This window comes from Lepisma saccharinum, chromosome 8 (assembly GCF_977018435.1).
Source record: "Lepisma saccharinum chromosome 8, izLepSacc3.1, whole genome shotgun sequence".
Classification (NCBI taxonomy): Eukaryota; Metazoa; Arthropoda; class Insecta; order Zygentoma; family Lepismatidae; genus Lepisma; species Lepisma saccharinum.
In genome coordinates, this window is record NC_139236.1 from 11795256 (window position 1) to 11817035 (window position 21780).

The 21780-nt window shown below is 37.3% G+C and overlaps 1 protein-coding gene across 1 annotated transcript in view; it reads right to left on the reverse strand.

Moving 5' to 3' along the window:
• The window catches only part of LOC145991358 (sodium-coupled monocarboxylate transporter 1-like), a 166086-nt gene that overhangs the window by 117544 nt on the left and 26762 nt on the right, over positions 1-21780 (reverse strand). The window contains exons 3-4 of the mRNA XM_083127356.1: positions 21157-21222; positions 11730-11781 (exon numbers count right to left, since the gene is read on the reverse strand). Of these exons, the coding sequence (XP_082983482.1) occupies positions 11730-11781; positions 21157-21222 (118 nt within the window). The remainder of the gene's footprint in view (positions 1-11729; positions 11782-21156; positions 21223-21780) is intronic.

Genomic DNA, 21780 nt, shown 5'->3' on the forward strand with positions numbered 1-21780 from the left:
ATGCATTTTTAATTCGTGATTTTACCTGCTAATTTCGAAAAGCACCTTAGATTTTTCCATCTTAAATAAATAAATAATATATAACCCATGGCGTAACAGCCCTCGAAAGACCTTGGCCTATCTCCCGACTGCCAGCCACCCTCCCAGAATCCGACATTGAGGTGTGGAGAACTTCAACCGGTAATTGGGTGACGTGGGGTCGGAACGTCGAACCCTCACCGTTATTAGGATTTCCGAAACCGGGTTTCGCTACTGACTACTAGCTCCCCAATTTCCTCACGATGCTGGTTGGCTACCGGTCCTATACACAGGTCGAGAACTCAAACCCGTGCCGTCCCTAAGTCGGATTCTTATATACAGGTACAGATTTTACAACACAATTATAATGTTAAGAGTTGGACTAAATATGTCGACTCATATAACCTAATATGTTTTAAGCTACTTTTCGTTTTAGAAATTGAAATTCTATTCATAGCTCAACAAAATATTTTTTTTTTAATAAAAGGTCGAATTTTTGACGTGGCTTCTAAGAATTACCACATTAACGTTCCACTGTTTCTTGATCTTACGTGATATGCAAAGCAAGAACTGTATGTCTCGTTCACATGGCTTTCCACATTTTGTAAGAAAAAGTAAATATGCTGACAAAGGCAGTAATTTATTTTATTATAAAACATAAACTAAACGTAACGTTTCAACCTTCTAGCAAGGTCTTCTTCAGACACTGCACCAAGTACAAATGTAATAAAAAGTACAAAAACAGGACGATATATATACACAAACATTACTCCCCTCCAGACTATTAGAATGTTGTTCTGGAAATTCTAGCAGGTGGCTTTCCCTTGTCAACTGTACTTTCATCTAAAAAGCTAAACATATTTACTTCCATCTAGAATGTGGTTGGACTCTTCATCTCATGCTCTTTTTCCTTCACTCTTCTTCCTTCATCTCTCCTCTTTCTCTCTTGTGCTTTCCACTCTTTATAACACCTTCTATAATTCTTTGTTTAACTTCAGTCCCCCATTCCAGTTCCTTGGGTCTTCTTCACCTTTCTTCTCTATTTCCTTCGCCTCCTTCCATTTTCTCACTAGTATTCTCTTCTCCCTTCCTATCTGCTTAGCCTCATCCCACTCTATGTCATGTCCTGTTTCTATCGCATTTCTATCTCTCTTAAGTCGTACATCATCCCTATGTTGTTTCAACCTGCCTTTCAGCGTTATTTCGTTTCTCCTATGTATACATTCTGACATTCTTTACATTTCACTTCGTAGATAATCCCTTCCTCTTCCTCTCCACTGTTTTCCTTTTTCTTGTTTGCATTCTTCGCTATTCTTAAGATGCTTCTCCCTCCGTTCCTGTAAGTTTCAATGCCCGCTTTCCTAAGCACTTTTCATATATTCTCTGTGGTCTTCCCCATACTCCTTATTCCAAACCTTCTCTCTTTTTCCTTTCTTCCTCTTTCTCTTCCAATTCTCCCCTGCCACTTTTCTTCCTTCTTCTGTTTATGTCCACTCTATCCTCCTTCTCATAGCCATTCTTTTCCAGCTGTTTCCATACGCAATTTTTTTGCCTTCTTTTTCACATTCTATCGTGCATATTTTCTTTATTCTGTCCTCCATATTCTTTATAAAATTTCTTTTTGTCACCTCACTTACATCACTTCTTTTGTGGCAGAATACCCCTGCTGCACACTTCTTCTGATGCCTAGCGGTTTCAATTTCTTGTTTTCTCTTCCCTTTCATCATTATATCTAGGTAGCTTAACTTGTCTTCTTCTTCTATTTCGAGTTCCAATAATATCCCTCTTTCTTCATCTTGTATTTCTTTGTCAAAAATTTTCGAGCTGCCTTTTTTTTCCCTTCCATATGCCAAAACAAGCGTCCACATATCTGCAAAGAGGAATTATTTTGTCACCTCCTTTTTCTATCACTTTCTTTTCCCATTCATTCATAACCACTTCAGCCAATGCTGGGCTTAGGCTAGAACCTATATTTAGTCCTTCACTCATTAACATTATTTTATCCCACATTATACTGTAACCGTTATTCCAAATGTTCCCATTCTCCTATAATATATTTTCCCATTCTCTTTTTAACAATGTCCAAACGTGTCCCCTCTTGATGCTCATGAATATACCTTTCACGTCTAAGCTAAACATTGTCGTCTTCATCTCATTTAACTTAAGTCATTTTATGTGGTGCACTACATGTTCACTGTTCTTAACGGCTCTGCTTTCTTGCTGTGTTACTAACACTTCAATAACTTTCTTTAATTTATTTTCCAAGGGTTCCACAATAGAGGTAGTTGAGCGGTTCAGAGTCACACTTGGTACGAGGCCTATTGTTTTTATTAATTTAACTACAATGGAAAACCTATTTTGATGATGTTTTTGTTGATTTTATACTATTGCAAATCTGTGTTTTTCACCTCATACTTCGTACGAGTGTCATAATTTCTTTCGGGTTAAATTACGCAACATTACGCAACACTACGCAACATTGCGATGGCTCGTAAGGTAAACTATTGCGAAATGTTTACGCAACAAGTTATTACGCAGAACCGTATCTAGCGTGTTGTTAGTTATGGCGTAATGGGTGTCTTCTGATTGACTTACTGTTTCGGATGTTTTCATCCGCGTTTAGGTTACTTAAAGGGTTTTTGCATTACAGATCAGTCAGTATCGTGAGAGTGTTTGAAGAGTACGGATGTGTTGTTGCAGTGTTAAAAGTTGAGCGTTTAACTTATTTTAAAGCTACATACTATTTATTATTTTTAAGTTTCAAAAAGTGTATCAAGTGATTTTTTCATAGTAATTTCGATCAGATTGAGTTCTGATGTATTTATTAATTTTTTATACTTAGTACAAATATATATTTTATATATAATAAAAAATAGCTAATATAAAATAAAACGTCATGAATATTTTTGGGTTTAAAAAGCAACAACATAATCAGCCTGTAGAGAGAATTCCAGTAAACATGGATGTCTTGAGAGAAATTTATCATCACTTGAAAGGGTTACTTCTCGTTCACTTGAATAGTATTTGGTCTCATGTTGACGAGGATACTGGAAAGCACTTATTTGTATTTAATAATAACTTATCATCATATAAGTTACCTGTTAGTGGGAAAATTCAAATAAACGTTTCTTCACCGAATGCGGTAGTTTTGCACATAGGTCGAAATTTGAATAGAAGTAAACATAGTACATTACTTCCTGATACGTCTCATGATGTGGAAACTGGTGAATTTTTGTATGCTGAGATAATTGGAGAATATGATAAATTTATTCCTCTGTTTATCGAAATAACAATAATCTATCCTCTTATTAATATATAAAATACCTAAAAACAAAAAACCATGGATATATTTGGTAATAGATGGCGACAGGAGATTCCAGATAATTCCAGCGAGATTGCTAGTTTAGATGCACGTCTAAAGAAACTGAAATCAGATTTACTCATATTACAGAATTCGCTAAATCTAAATATTCAAGCAGAGATTACAAATCTTCAAACTCAACTAATTAATCCTATAGTAAAAATTGATGGAGAACTTAAATCTTTGCTGGAGAAATATACTAATTTAGCTTCAATAGATAATCTTCAGAACTTAGAAGAGAATATTGCCAACTTGAAAAAATAACTTGATAAATTTAAACAAATCCAGAGAACTAATACCGAACAGCTGCAACAGCAATTAAATGACCAGGCAAATAGTATTCGTACCGAACTGCAAACCATCATCCAGAATATCAAAACTCAAGAAGAATATGAGCAGGTAAATGCTAGTATTGCTAAATTCCAAGAACAGTTTCAATCTTTCGAAGTTCCTACATTGCAAAGTATCAAATCTGAATTACAGACAGGTGAATTGCATACAGCTATAACAGAAGTTCAATCGAAACTACAGACATTGGAAGATTTTATCAATAATTTACCTTCATCTTCTGAATTAAATGCTATTGCTCGGAGCGTTGTGGGCATCAAATTACAGTTGAAGACTTGTGAAGATTTTGGGAAGATACAAGGTACCATAGCTCACACAGAAGATACTATGGCAACTATGAGAAATAAGCTAACAAGTTTACAGGAAACTCTGGAATCAAAACTGCCTGGCATTACTGATATTCTAGCTTTAGTTCAACAGCAAGTTACTAAGCTTGAAAGCTTGAATACTGAATCAGAATTATCGCATTTCAATCATCTTATTGACGACATTCAGAGCAAATTAGAGACACTGCAACAGTCTACACCTACGCAGGATGACATAACGCAACTGCAAGAAATTTTGAAAAATGCAGCTGATGCAACAGAACTCGATGCTATAAAATTAACTTTTATCACACTTCAGAATACTGTAGCTGCTTTGCCTACTTCTCAGGAAATCAAAGCTATGAGGAGAGCAGTACATCGAATTTTAAAATCTGAGGATATCAAAAATATTCAAGCAGAAATTGCGCAAATCGGAGAAACTGTTGCTAGTCTCCCCAACAATCAAATAATTAACGAACTACATGCATTATTTACAGAAATCAGAAGTCAAGTACACGATCTTGCTACCCAGAGTTCTAAATTGAAACTTGTAGAAAATATACAGGAGATTATTTCTAATATTACGTTACAAAGTACTACTCTTGAAGCAAGTCAAGAATCTGCTTTATCAGGTTTTGCTACTCAACTTCACGATCTCAAAGAGGAATATTAAAAACTGTATGTTGATGTAAAAATCAAACCTAGCTACGATGAGTTGGTTCGTACTATCAACGAACACTTGGAACCGGTATTAAGCAGACTAGATGACGTAGATGCTCGTCAATTTTATTCTATGGAAATTGTTAGGTTACAAAATGTTCCAAATGCTCGAGGGCACTGGACGTACGCCAATGCTGGCAATGTTTACAAATTATATCCGTACACTCAGGTACATGAATTTTTTGTTGATGGTAGTTTACGATTTCTGAAGTTTAGTTTTCTAAAACATGGAAAACATATTGAAGTTCCTCAGTTTACTATAGTGCGAAAAGATGGTATACACAAGGCAGTTCAAATACCTATTGCATACTGGGATGAGTCTACGAATAAATATAAAGTACATGACTACGAACAATTATCAGTTTTTCATATTGAAGTTGGTGACAAGCTAGTATTTGACATAAAGCGGTTATACCCTGAGGACAATCCATTTTATGCGATATTCTCACTTAGAACTCGATGTCAAGACAAGAATTAGTTCATTAATTACACAAACCAGCCCATCGCAATTATAAGCGATTAAGTGTAGTAACAAAAGGTATAAATGATTTGTTTCAGGCTGATCTGATTGAGATGGCCTCTCCAAAGGGGACTTTAAAAAATTTGGATAAGATAAATCATGGTTACAAATATATGCTTACAGTTATTGATACCTTTAGCAAATATGCATGGGCTGTTCCATAAAATCCAAGACTGGTACTTGTGTTACCGCGGCTTTTAAGTCGATATTTAGTTAGGGAAGGATACAAAAATATTTACAGACAGATAGAGGGAAAGTATTTTACAATTCTACATTTGCTAAGTTAATGCAACAACATAATATTAAACATTATTCTACATATAGTGATCTGAAAGCTAGTATAGCAGAACGATTCAACAGGACATTAAAAAATCGCATGTGGAGACAATTCACTCTACAAGGCAATTATATGTGGGTGCAAATTTTACCCGAGCTAGTTCATGATTACAACAATACAGTACACATTACTATTCACATGAAACCTTCTGAGGTAACCAAATCTGATGACCAACGATTGATTTCTACTGTTTATTGTAAAAAGTATAAATACACTACCAAGAAGCCAAGGTTTAAAATAGGGGATCAGGTAAGGGTCAGTAAATATAAACAGTTATTCGAGAAGGGTTTTACTAAAAATTGGAGTACCGAGTTATTCTCAGTGTTTCAAGTTTTACCAGGGAATAGAAATACATATATAATAACAGATAATCATAACAAAATATTGAAAGGGAGATTCTGTGAAGAGGAACTTAAAATAAGATATCGAGATACATATCTAATCGAGAAAATATTGAAGAAAAAAATAATAAATTGTATGTGAAATGGTTAGGTCTGCCAGACAAAAGTTTGATAGAAGCAAACGAGGTGATTCTTTGACACCAACATGGAATGTGGTACAGCGTTTACCAGATGTAGTGGAAACTAATATAAAAAAATGGAGAGTTGTTACCTGATAACATAAGATGCCTCATTGCAGGTCCATCAGGGTGTGGAAAAACCACTTTGCTGGTTGATAATTTCTTGCTTGCCCCCAATTAGCTAGATTGGAAAATAGACACTCGTATGTGTTTTATAAAAGTTTAAAACAACCGAAATACCAACAACTCATGAAGCTGTACGAGGGACTGGGCATAGCTACATTTGCATCAACAATAAAACCTCTTGACCATTGTTTGAACAATTCTGTTGTGGTATTCGATGATGTTATTCTGGAAAATCAGAATGAAATTAGAATTTTTTTTACACAGGGTCGTCACAAAGAAATACACTTCTTTTATTTAGCTCAAACTTATTCCAAAATTTCCAAACAATTACTACGAGATAATACAAACTTAATCTGTTTGTTTCGTCAAGATCATACTAATTTGAAACATGTATCAGATGATTATGTGGGAGGAGATTTAAATTACAACCAAATTTTCAAAATTCTGTTCATCTTGTTGGAACAGCGACGATTTTGGATTTGTTACTATCGACATAACTCGGAAACCTAACAATGGTAAGTTTAGAAATAAAATCAACGACTTTTTAAACGTTGAAATGATATAAAATAAGCATTAATAAAAAATAAAAAAATATGACGAAACATAAAATAGTAGATAATTCGAAATTACGAGAGTACTTGTCCAAACGTTTCAAAGGTTGGAAATCAGAGAATCGAGGCTTTTACGAACAACACAAACGTCAAGACCAACCTATTATCGATGCAATCAGTGGTCTTGGTAAAGAGATTAAGAGTGTTACAGAACAAAATAAAAACCTCATCAATGAATCGGTACCTCTTACTGCTAAAAATTATACAGATTTTCCTCCTACGCTATTATCTAGTATCCACACACCCCTGGTACTTAAGGAACCACCTGCTTTATACTAGCTTTCAGATCACTGTATGTAGAATAATGTTTAATATTATGTTGTTGCATTAACTTAGCAAATGTAGAATTGTAAAATTATTTCCCCTCTATCTGTCTGTATATATTTTGGTATCCTTCCCTAACTAAATATCGACTTAAAAGCCGAAAAAATGAAATTGATGAATGGAGATTCACAAACAACTAAGTCCGAGCGGGATTCGAAACCGGAACCCTTGGCGTTGCAGCGCGATGTGCTAACCACTCGGCCACAGGGTCCGGCGAGAAACTACTCGAAAAACACGTCCTAAGTGGCATCGACGAGGAATTAGATTTATCGTATTTTGCTTCTTATCAATGTCAACAATACACTAATTCTACGTAATAAATAAAATAATTGCTTCTAAAAGAGATTCGAACCTGCGATCTTCAGATAACTGGACCAGGCCTTTACTACTTTACCACTCCAACAAACTAACTTCAAATTTTGTCTTAAGAATCGTCAGCAATGTTGCACACTTTGTTAACGTACACTAGTTTATTTTTACAAACTGGAATGGACTTAAAGTCTGCAACTCAGAGCTAGACTTCTGTGGCAACTTATTCTGTCCCGTCTACATTACTGTGACAAAATTCAGGTATTGTAAATGTGAAGGGGCATTGTTACAGGTTGCAAATAATTTGTCATACCATCGTTAGTTCCAGATTTGGTCACAGCCACCGAGCATTTAGTTTCTGGACATATAGTACATCGAACAGCTCCCTCTCGATAATACAAGATTTATCCCGTTACAAGAAGATGCTGCAAAGATATTTAACTTCACGATAGCGCTGCCGTCTGCTAACAGCACTAAATTTCAGTTTCAAATCTCTTCCATTGCATAGTAAGTCGTTTAATGTAAGCAATCAGTGTTTGAGTGTCCGCACCGTTCAGTCCGCAGTTCTCAAATAAACTTTCGACATTGTGATATAGCAGCTTAGTTCATTATGATACCAAAATGGAATTGCAAAGTTAATGATATACTTCGAAGTGTTTTTCTGTTGTTTTTTTTTTTATGTGTAAAGAATATGATAAGATATGCACATACACACAACTTTGTCGGATCCAGCATCCCCCACCCTGCTCCCTAACAAGCTTCCGGTCAGCAGTGTCCCGGATTTTTCCTTATGAAATATAGCACAACCCTCATCATACCAAAAGGTGAACTCCCACCCTTACGTGAACTATATACGCCCATGGTTATAACTGTTTCCTTAAGTTGTTGCCTTCTAGATTTATAACATTGATTCATTCTAATGAATAATCTACACTTGAAAACATTAAGCTACTTTCATAAATACTTATACAATATTAGAGAGTAATAAAATAACTAACAAATATACTTAACCCTCGGATGCATGTGTGGGGTCATTTTGACCATACTGTCTGTTTATTTCCTGCTATTATAATAAAACCTAAATAAAAAAATTCTGATTTTCTGTGACATCTTACCATGCTACTTCAGCTATAGGAACTTGTATAAATAAATTTCTTACAATTTATTTTAAATTATATTTTTAACGTTTTTTAACAATACCCCTCTTCCATGAGTGGGGTCATTTTGACCCCAGCCTGAAAACAGCAAGAAAACATTCATAAAAGGAAATTCATCCTACATATTATGTTCAATTATGCCCAAACTAATCGCAATCATCTCAAGGTCAACCTCCCACCCTGCCATGACTCACTGCAAAGAGCGCATGCGCAGATGTATTTGGTGCGGATCGAGGAGAAACAAGCCACCAGTTATTGTGTAACGAGGCGGCGTGTGAGTCGGTCGGTATTTCTACGGTTCGTCGTTTAGATTTCAATGTTGCGTACGAAGAGTTGCCGACAGCGTCTGGTAGGTCGTCGAATTGTGTTTGTGACCAGATACTTTCTTATGCTGTTTTGTATCACTCCAAAAGCGTCTGTGTATTACATTGAAAGTGACATTGACAGTAATGACCACAAGAGGATTAACACTGAATACAATTCATGAGCTGCTAGAAGAAGATGATGATGTTGTTGCCAGTTACACGGACAGCTTTGACGAAAAGGATGGTGTTACAGAAGCGGAAGAGGTTCCGAAAGAGAGCAGTGATGTTGATCAGACATAAGCTGTGAAGACCGTGAAGAGGATGATGCAACAGATGACCAAGAACCTTTCGGCATGATCTCAAAGAATGGAATTCAGTGGAAAAGCAAGCCGTCAAGCTCTTATCAGACTGCTGCACACAACATCATACGAGAACCAGCAGGTCTGCCGCGGTCTGTAGTCTTGACGACACCAAAAGAAAGCTTCGACTTGTTCATTTCCTCAAACATTTTTGAGGAAATTGTACAGTGCACGAATTTAGAGGGAAGAAGAGTCGCAGTGAAATCTGGTAAAAAGTGGACTGATCTAACATTGGAAGAGCTTCAGGCTTTCATTGGCATCCTCCTTATCGCGGGGACTGAGAGAAGATGGGATGTTTCTGTTCGTGAGCTTTTTCTCAACAAATCTCCAACCCGAAGTACAAAGCAACCTTTGGAGTAAATCGTTTCGAAGACATCAGAAGACTGCTCCGATTTGATGACAAATGTACTCGCGCTGCACGTCTGGAGACTGATCACATGGCTGCATTTCGATATATCTGGACACTTTTTATCGAAAACTGTCGCAGAATCATGGTACCCGATGCCTATCTTACGATTGATGAACAGTTAGTGTCTTTCCATGGGAGATACAAGTTCGTGCAATACATGCCGAGTAAGCCGGCCAAATACTGCATCAAGGTCTTCTGGTTGTGAGATGTTGATACCTTTTACGCCAAAGACGGTCTAATCTACTTGGGACGACAGCGAGGAGAGCCAGTTCAAAAGAACCTCGCCAGCAACGTCGTGACGAAACTGTGCTACACACTGCGGAACTCTGGAAGAAATATCACAACTGGCCAATTTTTCACAAGTTATGACTTGGCTAACGATCTCCTGTTACGAAATGTAACCATTGTTGGAACAGTAAAGAAAAACAAACGTGAAATCCCACCTGCACTTACCAATATCAAGACAATACAGCCTTGCACATCACAATTTGCCTTCCATGAAAATGAGACCCGGGTGAGCTACATGCCGAAGAAAAACAAGAATGTCATTCTACTCAACACCATGCATCATGACATACACATTGATGATGATGATTCTAAGATGAAGCCAGAAATCATAAAGTTTTACAACCAAACAAAGTGTGGAGTGGACGCCATTGACCAACTGGTTCAAACATACACCTGCAGAAGACAGACACGTCGATGGTCAATGGCCCTCTTCTATAATGTAATCAATGTAGGCGTTCAATGCATACACATGCTACTTGTCACAGCATTCTGATTACCATTCAGGCGTCTGTCACAGACGCCGTCTGTTCCTTATCGAGTTGGCGAATGAGTTGATTCTTCCTCACATGCGGGGGAGGTACCAAAGCTTGAACCTGAAGAAACCAGTAACCGAGGCAATGAAACTTTGCGGCTTAGTAAGGCAGGCACAGGGACTGGAGGATATATCTTCAAAGAAAAGAGTAAGATGCCAGGTCTGCACAAGACAAGAGGACAGGAAGACGACAGAACGTTGCAGAAGATGTGGGGAACTTGTGTGCAAGGTCCACAGCAGTGTGATTGTGGTGTGCTTAGAATGCGAGTGAGGTGTATTTAATTCCCATGAGAGGCCGGCACATTCTTCTTCTTTTTTTTTATTTTAAATTTATTTGTTCTAGAAAAAAATATTTAGTGTTGTATTGTGATATCTCTAAAATTCTGTTTCTCAGGTCAACTGAAGTTCTGATAATTGCGAGCAAAGTGTAACTACGATTAATATGTAGAACAGTGAATTGTCAATATATTGTTATTTTTTTGCGGGGGGTTAAATAATAATAATAAAAGGGTAATTGTTCCCTATGTTATATTCAGAGAAATTATTGATCAATAAAAAATATTAGCTGAACTATTTACTCTGTCGTACTTTTTTCAATGCATAATTGCATTGGGGTCAAATTAACCCCACATATGTAAAGTGACATGCATCCGAGGGAAGAAAGCCAAAAAATACTGAATAAAAATAATTTATATTTATTCGCTAATATTATTCCAATAATCTAGTCAAGAGATTTTAATGGGTGCGGTATTTGGCAAGCATAGGAAATGAAAAAAAAGAGATTTTACAATATTCTTCACGAGAATCCTGAAGGTAAGAAATCTGTACAATGAAGGAAGGACATGTAATTTATGTGGACGTGAAGGAATTTTCTGTTCATATTGGCTGGAAATGGGCATTGGGACATAATGATAAGGCTGCTGTGTCTGCCCAATAAACCAATGGACTTAGGATTTGATTTGATTTTTGTTACTTAGCGTCACTTCTTGAATTTTTGGCTAAACGCGAAAATGAGCGTGAATGATATGTTGAATAGGAACACTCTCAAAGAATACCCATGCCAAGGTCGAGATTCGAACGCGGAACCTCTTCCGTGGTACGCTCTGTGCTAACTATTCCACCACGGAGGTCGGCACTTGTCTTCGGATGCCAGTGATTTATTTAATGTCCGCTCGCTCACCTTGATTCAAAGCCAAGGCTGGTCCATACAAGGATGTTGCCATGTAAAGAATCTGAAATTGTAATATGATAATTCATATATGCACATACATACATATATATATATATATATATATACCTATATATCAATGTTAATCAAATTATTTAACTTATTTTAAAAAATGATCCATATTGTTAAGATACATAATACACAGCCCTGGTTCTAATAGGTACCTCCGAGGAACTCCTCTCGACATGCTTCCTTGCTTGGAATGTGTGATTGAATATATCTTTAAACGCTAAACCATGAACAATGTAATGGAACACATCCATAGTTGTTCATATTTATATAACAGCATTCAGTGATTCACACTGTCATAAATTTGGACAGATCTAGATATATCAATTTGGTTTTTATTTGCACACATTTCAGGTCGCCCTTTTTTTCCCTCCAAAACACGTACAACACTGCAGTGGTCTCTGTGATCACAATTGTGATCCATTCTGTATTAATGCAATTTGGCAGCATTCTTCACCTTGGATCACAGTGTGCCTTCCTGGAACAGTCTGTTCGTTCAGCCGTTCTTTGAAATATGTCCATTGTTAATATGACACCAGAAGTGTCCGTGACACTACTTTATTGCTGAGTACCTACTCTACTAGGATATGGTATTCAGCATTTCCTTGCTCTCACTACGGTTCTTATTAAAATTCTAGCACTTCAGGTGTTTGCACTATTCCATTTTATGTGATGATAACTGACAATAAATCTGCTAATTCATTCGTCAATATTGAAAGAAGTATCTTTCCATCTCAATGTACCATATCGGCATTAATGTCTGTGTCACGAAACACTTTAGGGCGTTTCCAAGAATGTTCTTTAACAACAGCGACAGATCTGTTAAAATTTAAATAATTTAATTCTTGATTTAGTGCTTCAGCAGCAGTAGTTAAATTACAGACTGCATCCCCGTTACATTGCATTTCTTTCAATGCTGCAATAAATCTGGGACTAGTTGAATCTTGAGGAGTTATTTTTTTTTCTTTGGACTATGTGGACCACTTGATCCAGGTTGGAAGTTCGAGATGACGTTTGGTTCGTCGTCACTTCTACCTGAAGACCATAGTTCAACTGTCTGAAAGTTAATTTGCTTGTGATATTCGTCTCGCTGCTATCTATCCTCTACTTACTCTTTTCAGGGTATTTCTTTTTCTTTTGCAATAAAACTACATTTCCCTCTCATGCACTCTGGTCGTACTTCCATTCTTCGATTTAAGATAAATCCTCTTTGTTCGCTTCGCTGGTGATTCTTTCTAAAACTGAACAATGCTCGATGTCAAATGATCATCCAGTTTTCAATAAATGTTCTTTCCTTCTGCAATTGCAATTCAGTTGTTACTCACTTTTGGTATTTTTATTCGAAGAATAGAAGGTTTCTAACCTCTGTACTTTTCATGTAATGGATTTTTAATACCGCATTTTATGTTATTAAGCATAAATACTTAATCTTATTATCATATCTCCCTTGCTCCTTTGAAAAGAGGTCTAAAAATCTAATGTTTCTAATCGCTCCGAGCCTCACCTTTCCATTGTTGGATTGTTTATTATACACGGTTTATTTGCTTCATGAATTTCACCAGATAAGGAGGTGTTCTGAGAAAAAATTGCAAGTTGTAAAATAAGGAGCATTAGCACACAATGCTAGTTGGAAATTATCTATTTTCTAGTGCTTTAACTATACTTATTATAACACTTCGTTTCAAGAGTGCACTTTTCTTTAGAACTTCGAGAGTGCTCTCTCCAAACGCAGTGTTAGAAATAAGTATAGTTAAATCAACACTAATGTAGAACCAGATTCAGAGAATTAATACAAGAGTTAATTGAGCTTATGAATTAGGCTACAACTTTCATTCGAACAATTTCCTGTCATTTAATTTCTTCCAAATTTACAAAAGATAAAATTTCAAATGTACTTAAAAACTTTCACTTTTTGGAGATTACTTTTTTTTAAATTACGGCAAAACTACACTATTATAAATAAACAGAACCTGCCTTCTTGCTCATCTAATGAGAATTAAGACAAAACACTATCTGCCTGAGACCTTTGTTTAGGGAGATACAGGTCAGGAACTAAGAGTCTGCGAAATCGATGTTGGGGGAGCTGGGGTTGAAGCACCGCGGGGAGGGGCTAGGAGTTTTGAGATTTTGCACTGCTAGTAGTATTCTGGGAAGTGGACAAAATTCAAGTTTCACAGAACTATTCCCGACATGAGACCATTATTAACTGGGCTTCGTGCAGTGATCAAAATACATTTATTGTGCTGCTGGCAACTATTTGCTTTACCTTTGGCTGACATTAGCGTTGCCTCATGTGTATTTTCACTGAGAATATGTCGGATCGTTTCTCAAATTTCGTCTGATTGTGTCTTTTGGAAATTGCCATGGCACTCAAAGTTGATCCGTTCAATTGCAGAACTTCAATCATTCGCGTCGAGTAAACTTTACAGTAACATGCAGTACTTATTGGACATTTGTCTAGCGATTGAAACTACAATTATTGTAACACTGCGTTTCGAGAGAACGGCTTTTGTGTTTCTACTCTACTTCAAGGTTAAAACAGCGGATCTGTAGTGAAATCACAGATCTATCGTGGGGTTGATTCCCAACAATGTATTCACTTGAAGGCGACAGAAGAGATGCTCTATAGAAACGTAGTTAGAGTAAGTATAGTTTAAAGCACTAGACAATGGATAATGTCTAAATAACATTGCATGCAAATTTAGCACCATTATCCCTAACATGCAGACAACTATTAAATTTTACAGCTCCATAACTTAACCTTCGATCGGCCCAATGTAAAAAGTAACCATAATAAAACCATTTTTTTATATTTTTTAAATCAACCTTTCATCGAATTACAACATTTTTAGCTCTCTCTTAAAAATCAAAATGCAAAATTTAGTATTATTTTTTTCCCTTTGGTAGCAACTGCCTTTATTTTGTTTTCGATGTAGGACCATTTCTTTCTGTTTAAATTCCTCGACAAGATCTAGGTTACTAAACCATTTGGTATTTCTTATGTTACGACGAATGCCAAATAAGGGCTCAGATAATCTTTTAGCCACAGCAGTTGGCTTATTATTTTTTAATGAACGTCTATTCAGGCTGTTTGCCAGGATTCATTTTTAAATTATAGAAATAAAACAGTACCCAGCCCAGGATTACACATGTGTTCTTATGAATATTGATATATTCTGACATTATTAAAATAATTACACTACAAACGGTTGCAAAATCGGGTGCAATGTGCCTGACAGATCACGTTAGTCAGTACATTCACTCAAGAGGATTTGAAGCAAACTCACTGATACGTATTCAAATAACATTCCATTAGAGAGTCAATAGTACAGCCACCTCAAAGTGAAATGCTGCGTCTAATCTGATAATGCTGTGCTACCGAATGCAGTCCTGGCTATTAAGAAAACATGTCCGAGGCTTCCCTTCCACCCACACCTACCACCTGCTTACCGCTTGAACACGATGCAAGAAGACCTTGAATCTTTACAATCAACACAACCAAAAGGAGGAGGGGGAGGGAATGTTTAGATTCCCTGATATTCACTGAGAAGCATGGACTTCCCTTCGATAGCCGAATGCATTGCGTAGTCGATTTCCAATCTTGCCACCAAAGTTTCCGGGTTTGATTCACGGCCTGCTCATGGATGTGTTTGGTGAATGTCCCTTCGTCAATTTCATACACGTAATTATTATCAATCCTGATCGTCACCTGATCGTCGCGTTAAACAGAAATGGTAGAAAAGTGACACTATATAACAAAAAATATAATTTTGGTTATATAGTTACTTTGGATATAATTTTTGGTTAGGCTTATATGATATTTGCTCGTAATTTGAGCATCGGCTTGCAAATCTTAGGAGATCCTCACTAATTACACGTTGATCTAGAGACGGAAGTCATTTGCCTAATCAAATTAATACGAATGTATATTTTCTTACATTTAGATGAACGCGTGCGTGTTCCTCTGTCCCCCTTTCCCACGCCCCTCGCGCACACACATCACATCACGATCAAGCTTTCACACACCTGATAATTTCATATCACGGCGCGGGAAACTGTATCGCTCTCAAGTAAAGCAAGTGTATTGACTTGCTCCTTATTGCAGGTGATCGAATGTAAGGAAAAGTAAAGAAAAAAAGCCTCCTTTTTAATTTGATCTCGATATCCAGGAGTGTTCGCCTCAAGGACGTGCACCTTACAGTAGTACGATAAGGAAGTGTGTCTGTTGCTCAACTCAGGCAGAGCGTATAGAAGAAATAGTGTGCGCACTCCCTGAGTTGCCGTGGTCCACCGCCTAGATGGCAGTGGTAACGTTTGAGACGGCGCGGAAGATGCTCGCGTTGCTTACATAACTAACTACATAAGAAACAAAAATGCATGTTACATACATATGATTAACAAAAGACGTCAGAGGAGATTAAGTACTGTATTCACTTGCCCGAAAATAAAGCAAGTTTTGATGGTACGTAAATTGATTGCAGCGTATGTAAGTGCAGAAAATCCACAGTGGAGGGATGATCATCACAAGTGAACGACCGAAATATACCAAAATGGCGTTCTAGGGGATCTTGATTAAATTTTCCAGTCAAAACGTACTTGTAAAATATTCGGACACTTCTAAAGTACTTTCTAAAGCCACTCTTAAGGACTCCAGAGTTTTTTCTGAAGCGAAGGAATTTCGATTATCTCTAAGGACAGCATGCCATTTTATTAAAGTTGTATGTGCTTCTGATCCTTTATATAGTGCCTGTGCAGGAGTGAATGAATTTAATGCGTCAACCAGGCAGTTTAGGTCCCTTGTGAAATTTTCCGTTGTTTCACTGCCTTCTAACCCCTCTGCATTAATATTCCGATAAAATTTTATTTCATTAGCCACAGATCTGCTGAACAGCTGCATTGCGAGTCTTACATTCATTCGTTGGAATGAATTAGGATCCAAATGAGCAGAGGTCACTTTGTAGCAAGCTTTCATACCGGGAAGTTCAGTAGATGATTCATGTTCATACACTTTTCTGTAAAATGAATAATCAACAATATCACTATTATAGTACACCTGCACTTTACCATGGAAGTTATTCCTTATGCATTTAAATATATGTGGTGCGTCTGAAAATGCCCGAAGCTTTCTACTAGAGTCAGCTGAATTGGGTATAGAGCACTTAAGATTGTTTCTGTTTCCGGAAATTCCTAAGCATTTCCATAACTTTTTGTTAGATTGGCTACCGTCAGATGTAAAACCAATAATTCTGACCCCTGCTGTATCTCATTCCTGTCTTACTTTTCAGTTGGCATTTCTTTAAGATTGTATCAAATACAATTTTTTGATTTTTGCTAAGAGACGCGAACTGTTTTGACTGTGTGACCGTTGTCTTTAATTTAGCATCTTTAACGCCTTTTTCAAGCAAATTTATTTTAGCCTGTGCAACCTTTAGTTTATTCTGCGTTCTAATTAAATTGCGTTTCTGACTCTTAAGTTTTTTCTTTAGCAATGCTATTGTATTGCTAGCATCGGCAGTGTGAAGCAAATCATCCTCTACTGATAAGCTTAATGATACATTGCGACGAGTACTTACTTTATTATCATCTGTCCGCAAGGATTGCCTTTTCATGGGAGATTTTCGCTTCTTAACTGTCTTAAAGAGGTATTTGGACAGATTAGGAAATATATGAGGAACTGCTTTTGGTTTTAATTTCCACCTTTGTCGTGGAATTTCTATTGTATCGCCATCCACTATGAACGAATCCACTTTCACTAAAAGGTCAGTGGAAAAATGAATATCACACACATATCAATTATGACTTAGTGTTTTATCTTTTCTAGGGATGGCACTCTCCCATTTTGAGAGACCATTACTGTCTTTAGGTGGCCTAAAAAATGTCTACTGCCTTAAGAACAGCGGTCATATCCAGATCTACAGCCGGGCACGAAACACGTAGGCATCTTGTAGTTTTCGCTCGCTGCTGTCTCAAACACAATAATAATGCGTTGAACACAACACAAACTAGTCACAACGGATCAATCACAAATCTAACGACACTAAACTCAATAACGTAACAACGTTGTCATTAATAAAAGTACACAATGTTATTCTAGCACAACAAAACACAACGCTCTACGTAAAGCGCGGCCGCACGGCAAGCAGAAGACGCTCGCAAGCGAAGGTGCTGCCAGTGTTTCGGTGGGGCACCGCTCTATTCACTTGGCTTACGGGAAGAAAACGAAGTGCACACACTTTCTCTTCTATACGCTCTGACTCAGGGTTGGCTCTCTTGAGACCTAAACCATCATTTTTCCTTTCGCTGAAGCTCGGTTCGAGTGTGGGAGGATAAAGAATTACTTCATGAGCCCAGTGTAAGAAAGGTGCTGCCTTATAGGAAGGAAAGGGGGAGATAAAATGTGAGAATTGTGCCTTTAGACCAGTTCCGCCCGACCGAAGGTTAAATGTAATGAAGATCTCTTTCCCGCTACATTGATTAGCGTGAATTATACATTGAATATCTAACTTTATGTACACTACTACTACGTTAACATGTTGCAGAAGAAGCTGCTCCAATTAAAGTTCTCCGTTTTTTGCTTTTCTTAGTGTGGCAGAAACTCAGGCTTCCTTCGTGTCCTTTTGACAATGGTAGTTTTTTTTTGATTAAGTATTTATTTAGTTCAAGAATAGAACTACTTTAACCTTTGATGTATAATGAAACCAAGTTTTTTTTTATCTCTAACAGAACCAGATGTGTCTACCTGTCACCCACTCCCCCGGAACAGTTAGGTAATTCAGGCTTACTCTTCCTTCACTGCATCGGTAGTACCGTGCGTTCATTTCGATCTGCAGCCGAGAGATCGGGAGAAGCGTGGCGGGCGGCGCTGACGGAGATGCCGACATTTGCGGCCTGTAATGCCCGCTTATTTTTGTAGACATATGCAGACATTTATATAAATATTGCAAAACGATCACTAACCTGCGTCATAACACGCAAAAGTTCTTCTGTAATTCATCCAAGTTCTGCTCTTATATACACAAATAAATACTAGATGAAGACAGAGTTGTAAATATAGTGGCGAGCAATGTAAACCAAGAGCGTGTTAATTTCGTACTGTGCGCAAGAGTGTTATTCTTGGTTACTTGCAGTTACTTGTTTGTGTTATTGTAGTGTGTATTTGTGACGTGTCAGTGAGACGATTGGAATGCCAGCCGCAAGATTCACGTTAGAACAAATATTTTTTTATGTATGACACGTACCTACGTGAAAACAAACTCGTGTCGAGACGTGTGTAGGTAATTTGTACAGACATTCCCATGCGTTTCAACTCCACACAGAGATACGGTTAGACATCTTGTCCTTAAATTACGAGAAACTGTATCGTTAAATTTTAAAACACCTAAGCAAAAACGACGGATTCTAACCGAAGCAAAACTCGATGATATTGGTGCAGCGTTAGAACGTTCTCCAAACAAACCTCTACGCCGTGTTTCACAAGAGGTGGGCGTGTCAAAATCATCGGCACATACAGTCACTAAGCTACTAAAATTAAAACCATACTCTTATAACACAGGTTAGTGCTCGTTTTGCAATATTTATATAAATGTCTGCATATGTCCATAAAAATAAGCGGGCATTTCAGGCCGCAAATGTCGGCATCTCCGTCAGTGCCGCCCGCCACGCTTCTCCCGATCTCACGGCTGCAGATCGAAATGGACGCACGGTATTATTTGTGCCTGCAACCTCCAACAAAGAAGATTAAGGCTTGCCATATTATTCTACCTTGTAATGCTTTAACGTTATAATAAAATTATTGTATTTAATGTATGAAGTTATTTCGTATCATTATATTGTCTGACTCTATTATATAAATACCGTGCGTCCATTTCGATCTTCAGCCGAGAGATCGGGAGAAGCGTGGCGGGCGGCGCTGAAGGAGATGCCGACATTTCCGGCCTGCAATGCCCGCTTATTTTTATGGACATATGCAGACATTTATATAAATATTGCAAAACGAGCACTAACCTGTGTTATAAGAGTTGTTCAAAGTGATGTCCACCTACATTCACACATTCCTGGCATCGTTTGATGAAATTTTGATACGCACGCAAAAGTTCTTCTTCCGTAATTCTTCCAAGTTCTGCCCTTATATTGTCTTTTAGTTTGTCGATCCTATGAAGGTTATTTTGGTAGACTATTTTTTAAGGTTCCCCACAAATAATAGTCACATGCGGTAACATCTGGCGAACGTGAAATTATTCTGTCATCAAACACCTCCCTTATAGCGTCCAAAGAATCAGCGCCGGTATGGGCTGTGGCCGAATCTTGTTGAAAATACCCATATTCTCTCTCATTATCTGATAACAACTGAAATTTAGAAGTGATAGTGAGGTTATAACAGCTGCCGAACAGTTTTTTTGCAGACCAGGAGAAATCATTTTTTCTTGGAGGGGTTAGAGAAGTTGAAGCAACAAAGTGCCAAGTGTGTAGACCTTAGGGGAGAATACGTTGAATAGCCTGAAACTTTCGTGCCTGTAGCTAAAGTTCTTCTGGGTCGGGCCGAGAACTTATCAGCCCCTTTCGTAACGTGAACCTTGCGACTGGCATTCCAATCGTCTCACTGGCACAATACATATACACACTGCAATAACACAAGCAAGTAACCAAGAATAACACTCTTGCGCACAGTACGAAATTAACACGCTCTTGGTTGACAGTTCCTCGCCACTATATTCACAGCTCTGTCTTAATCTAGTCGCGAAGGAACAAAAAACTCGAGCTCGGATATTTCGGATTGCAAGGAAGCTCACGAAAACCATTGACTTTTAACGGTTTCGTCTGCAGCGTAATCTTCATACAGTGTTGCACATTCGTAACCTCCAAACGATCCCCATCGACACAAAAATCTTTCAAGGATATAAACTTAAGCAGGACGTAACTTGTCAAAACTATGATTAAAATCTTTTATTATCTGTGGCTCTTAACATCGTTTCTAAAGCGTATTTATTTGTTTGATGAATTACAGAAGAACTTTTGCGTGTTATAACACAGGTTAGTGCTCGTATTGTAATATTTATATAAATGTAGGCATTTGTCCATAAAGATAAGCGGGCATTAAAGACCGCAAATGTCGACATCTCCGTCAGCGCCGCCCGCCACGCTTCTCCCGATCTCTCGGCTGAAGATCGAAATGAACACACGGTATATTCTACTGTATTTATTGAAACTTGCAATAATGTTCCAAACAAAAAAAATGAGAAATGTATCACCACAGATTAAACAAAATATATCTACAAAGGTAGCCTTGAAAGTTCTCTAATATAATACAGATAAAATAAGAATATTGTTACGTGATATGCAAGATAAAAATATAAACAAGACATCTACTCACTGATTGTAGCATAAATACTCCAGATGCAAGGATGCGAACATATATATTGAACCTCAGGGTACAATACTGTAAAAAAGATATTAAAAGTCTATATCGATGGATTGTCAACTACAATGAGCACATGTGAGCAGAGCACATGAACCATAAGGAAATATTTTGATTACATATCACATAAGTCCTTTCTAAGACACAATAATGAACATTTTCCATTTAATTCTTGCTCTGCATTTAGCTTTTCTACTCTACATATAATTTACTCCGAGAGTTTAATGTACAGAATACATACATACGCATATATATTATGTCGAGATCAAAATAGAAACCCAGAATAATTACCGTCAGTATGTATTATGTATGTATGTATTATATTAAATTCCATAATTGATGGACGTCGGGTTCTGAAATTGTCGAAGATTCCGCCGCTGAACAGTAATCCATTGATTGACTGATTGATTTGGTGTTTTAAGTCCACTTTATGCACAGTAAGGCTAATCGGGACTGGACGTACAGTTTAAAGTGGGATCCGAACCACTTGTGCCTCCACCGGGTATCGAACCCGGGAGAACAGTAATCCAGAATAAAATAATGAAATGAAAAAAAATCTTCAAAAATCAAGAGCTCGTT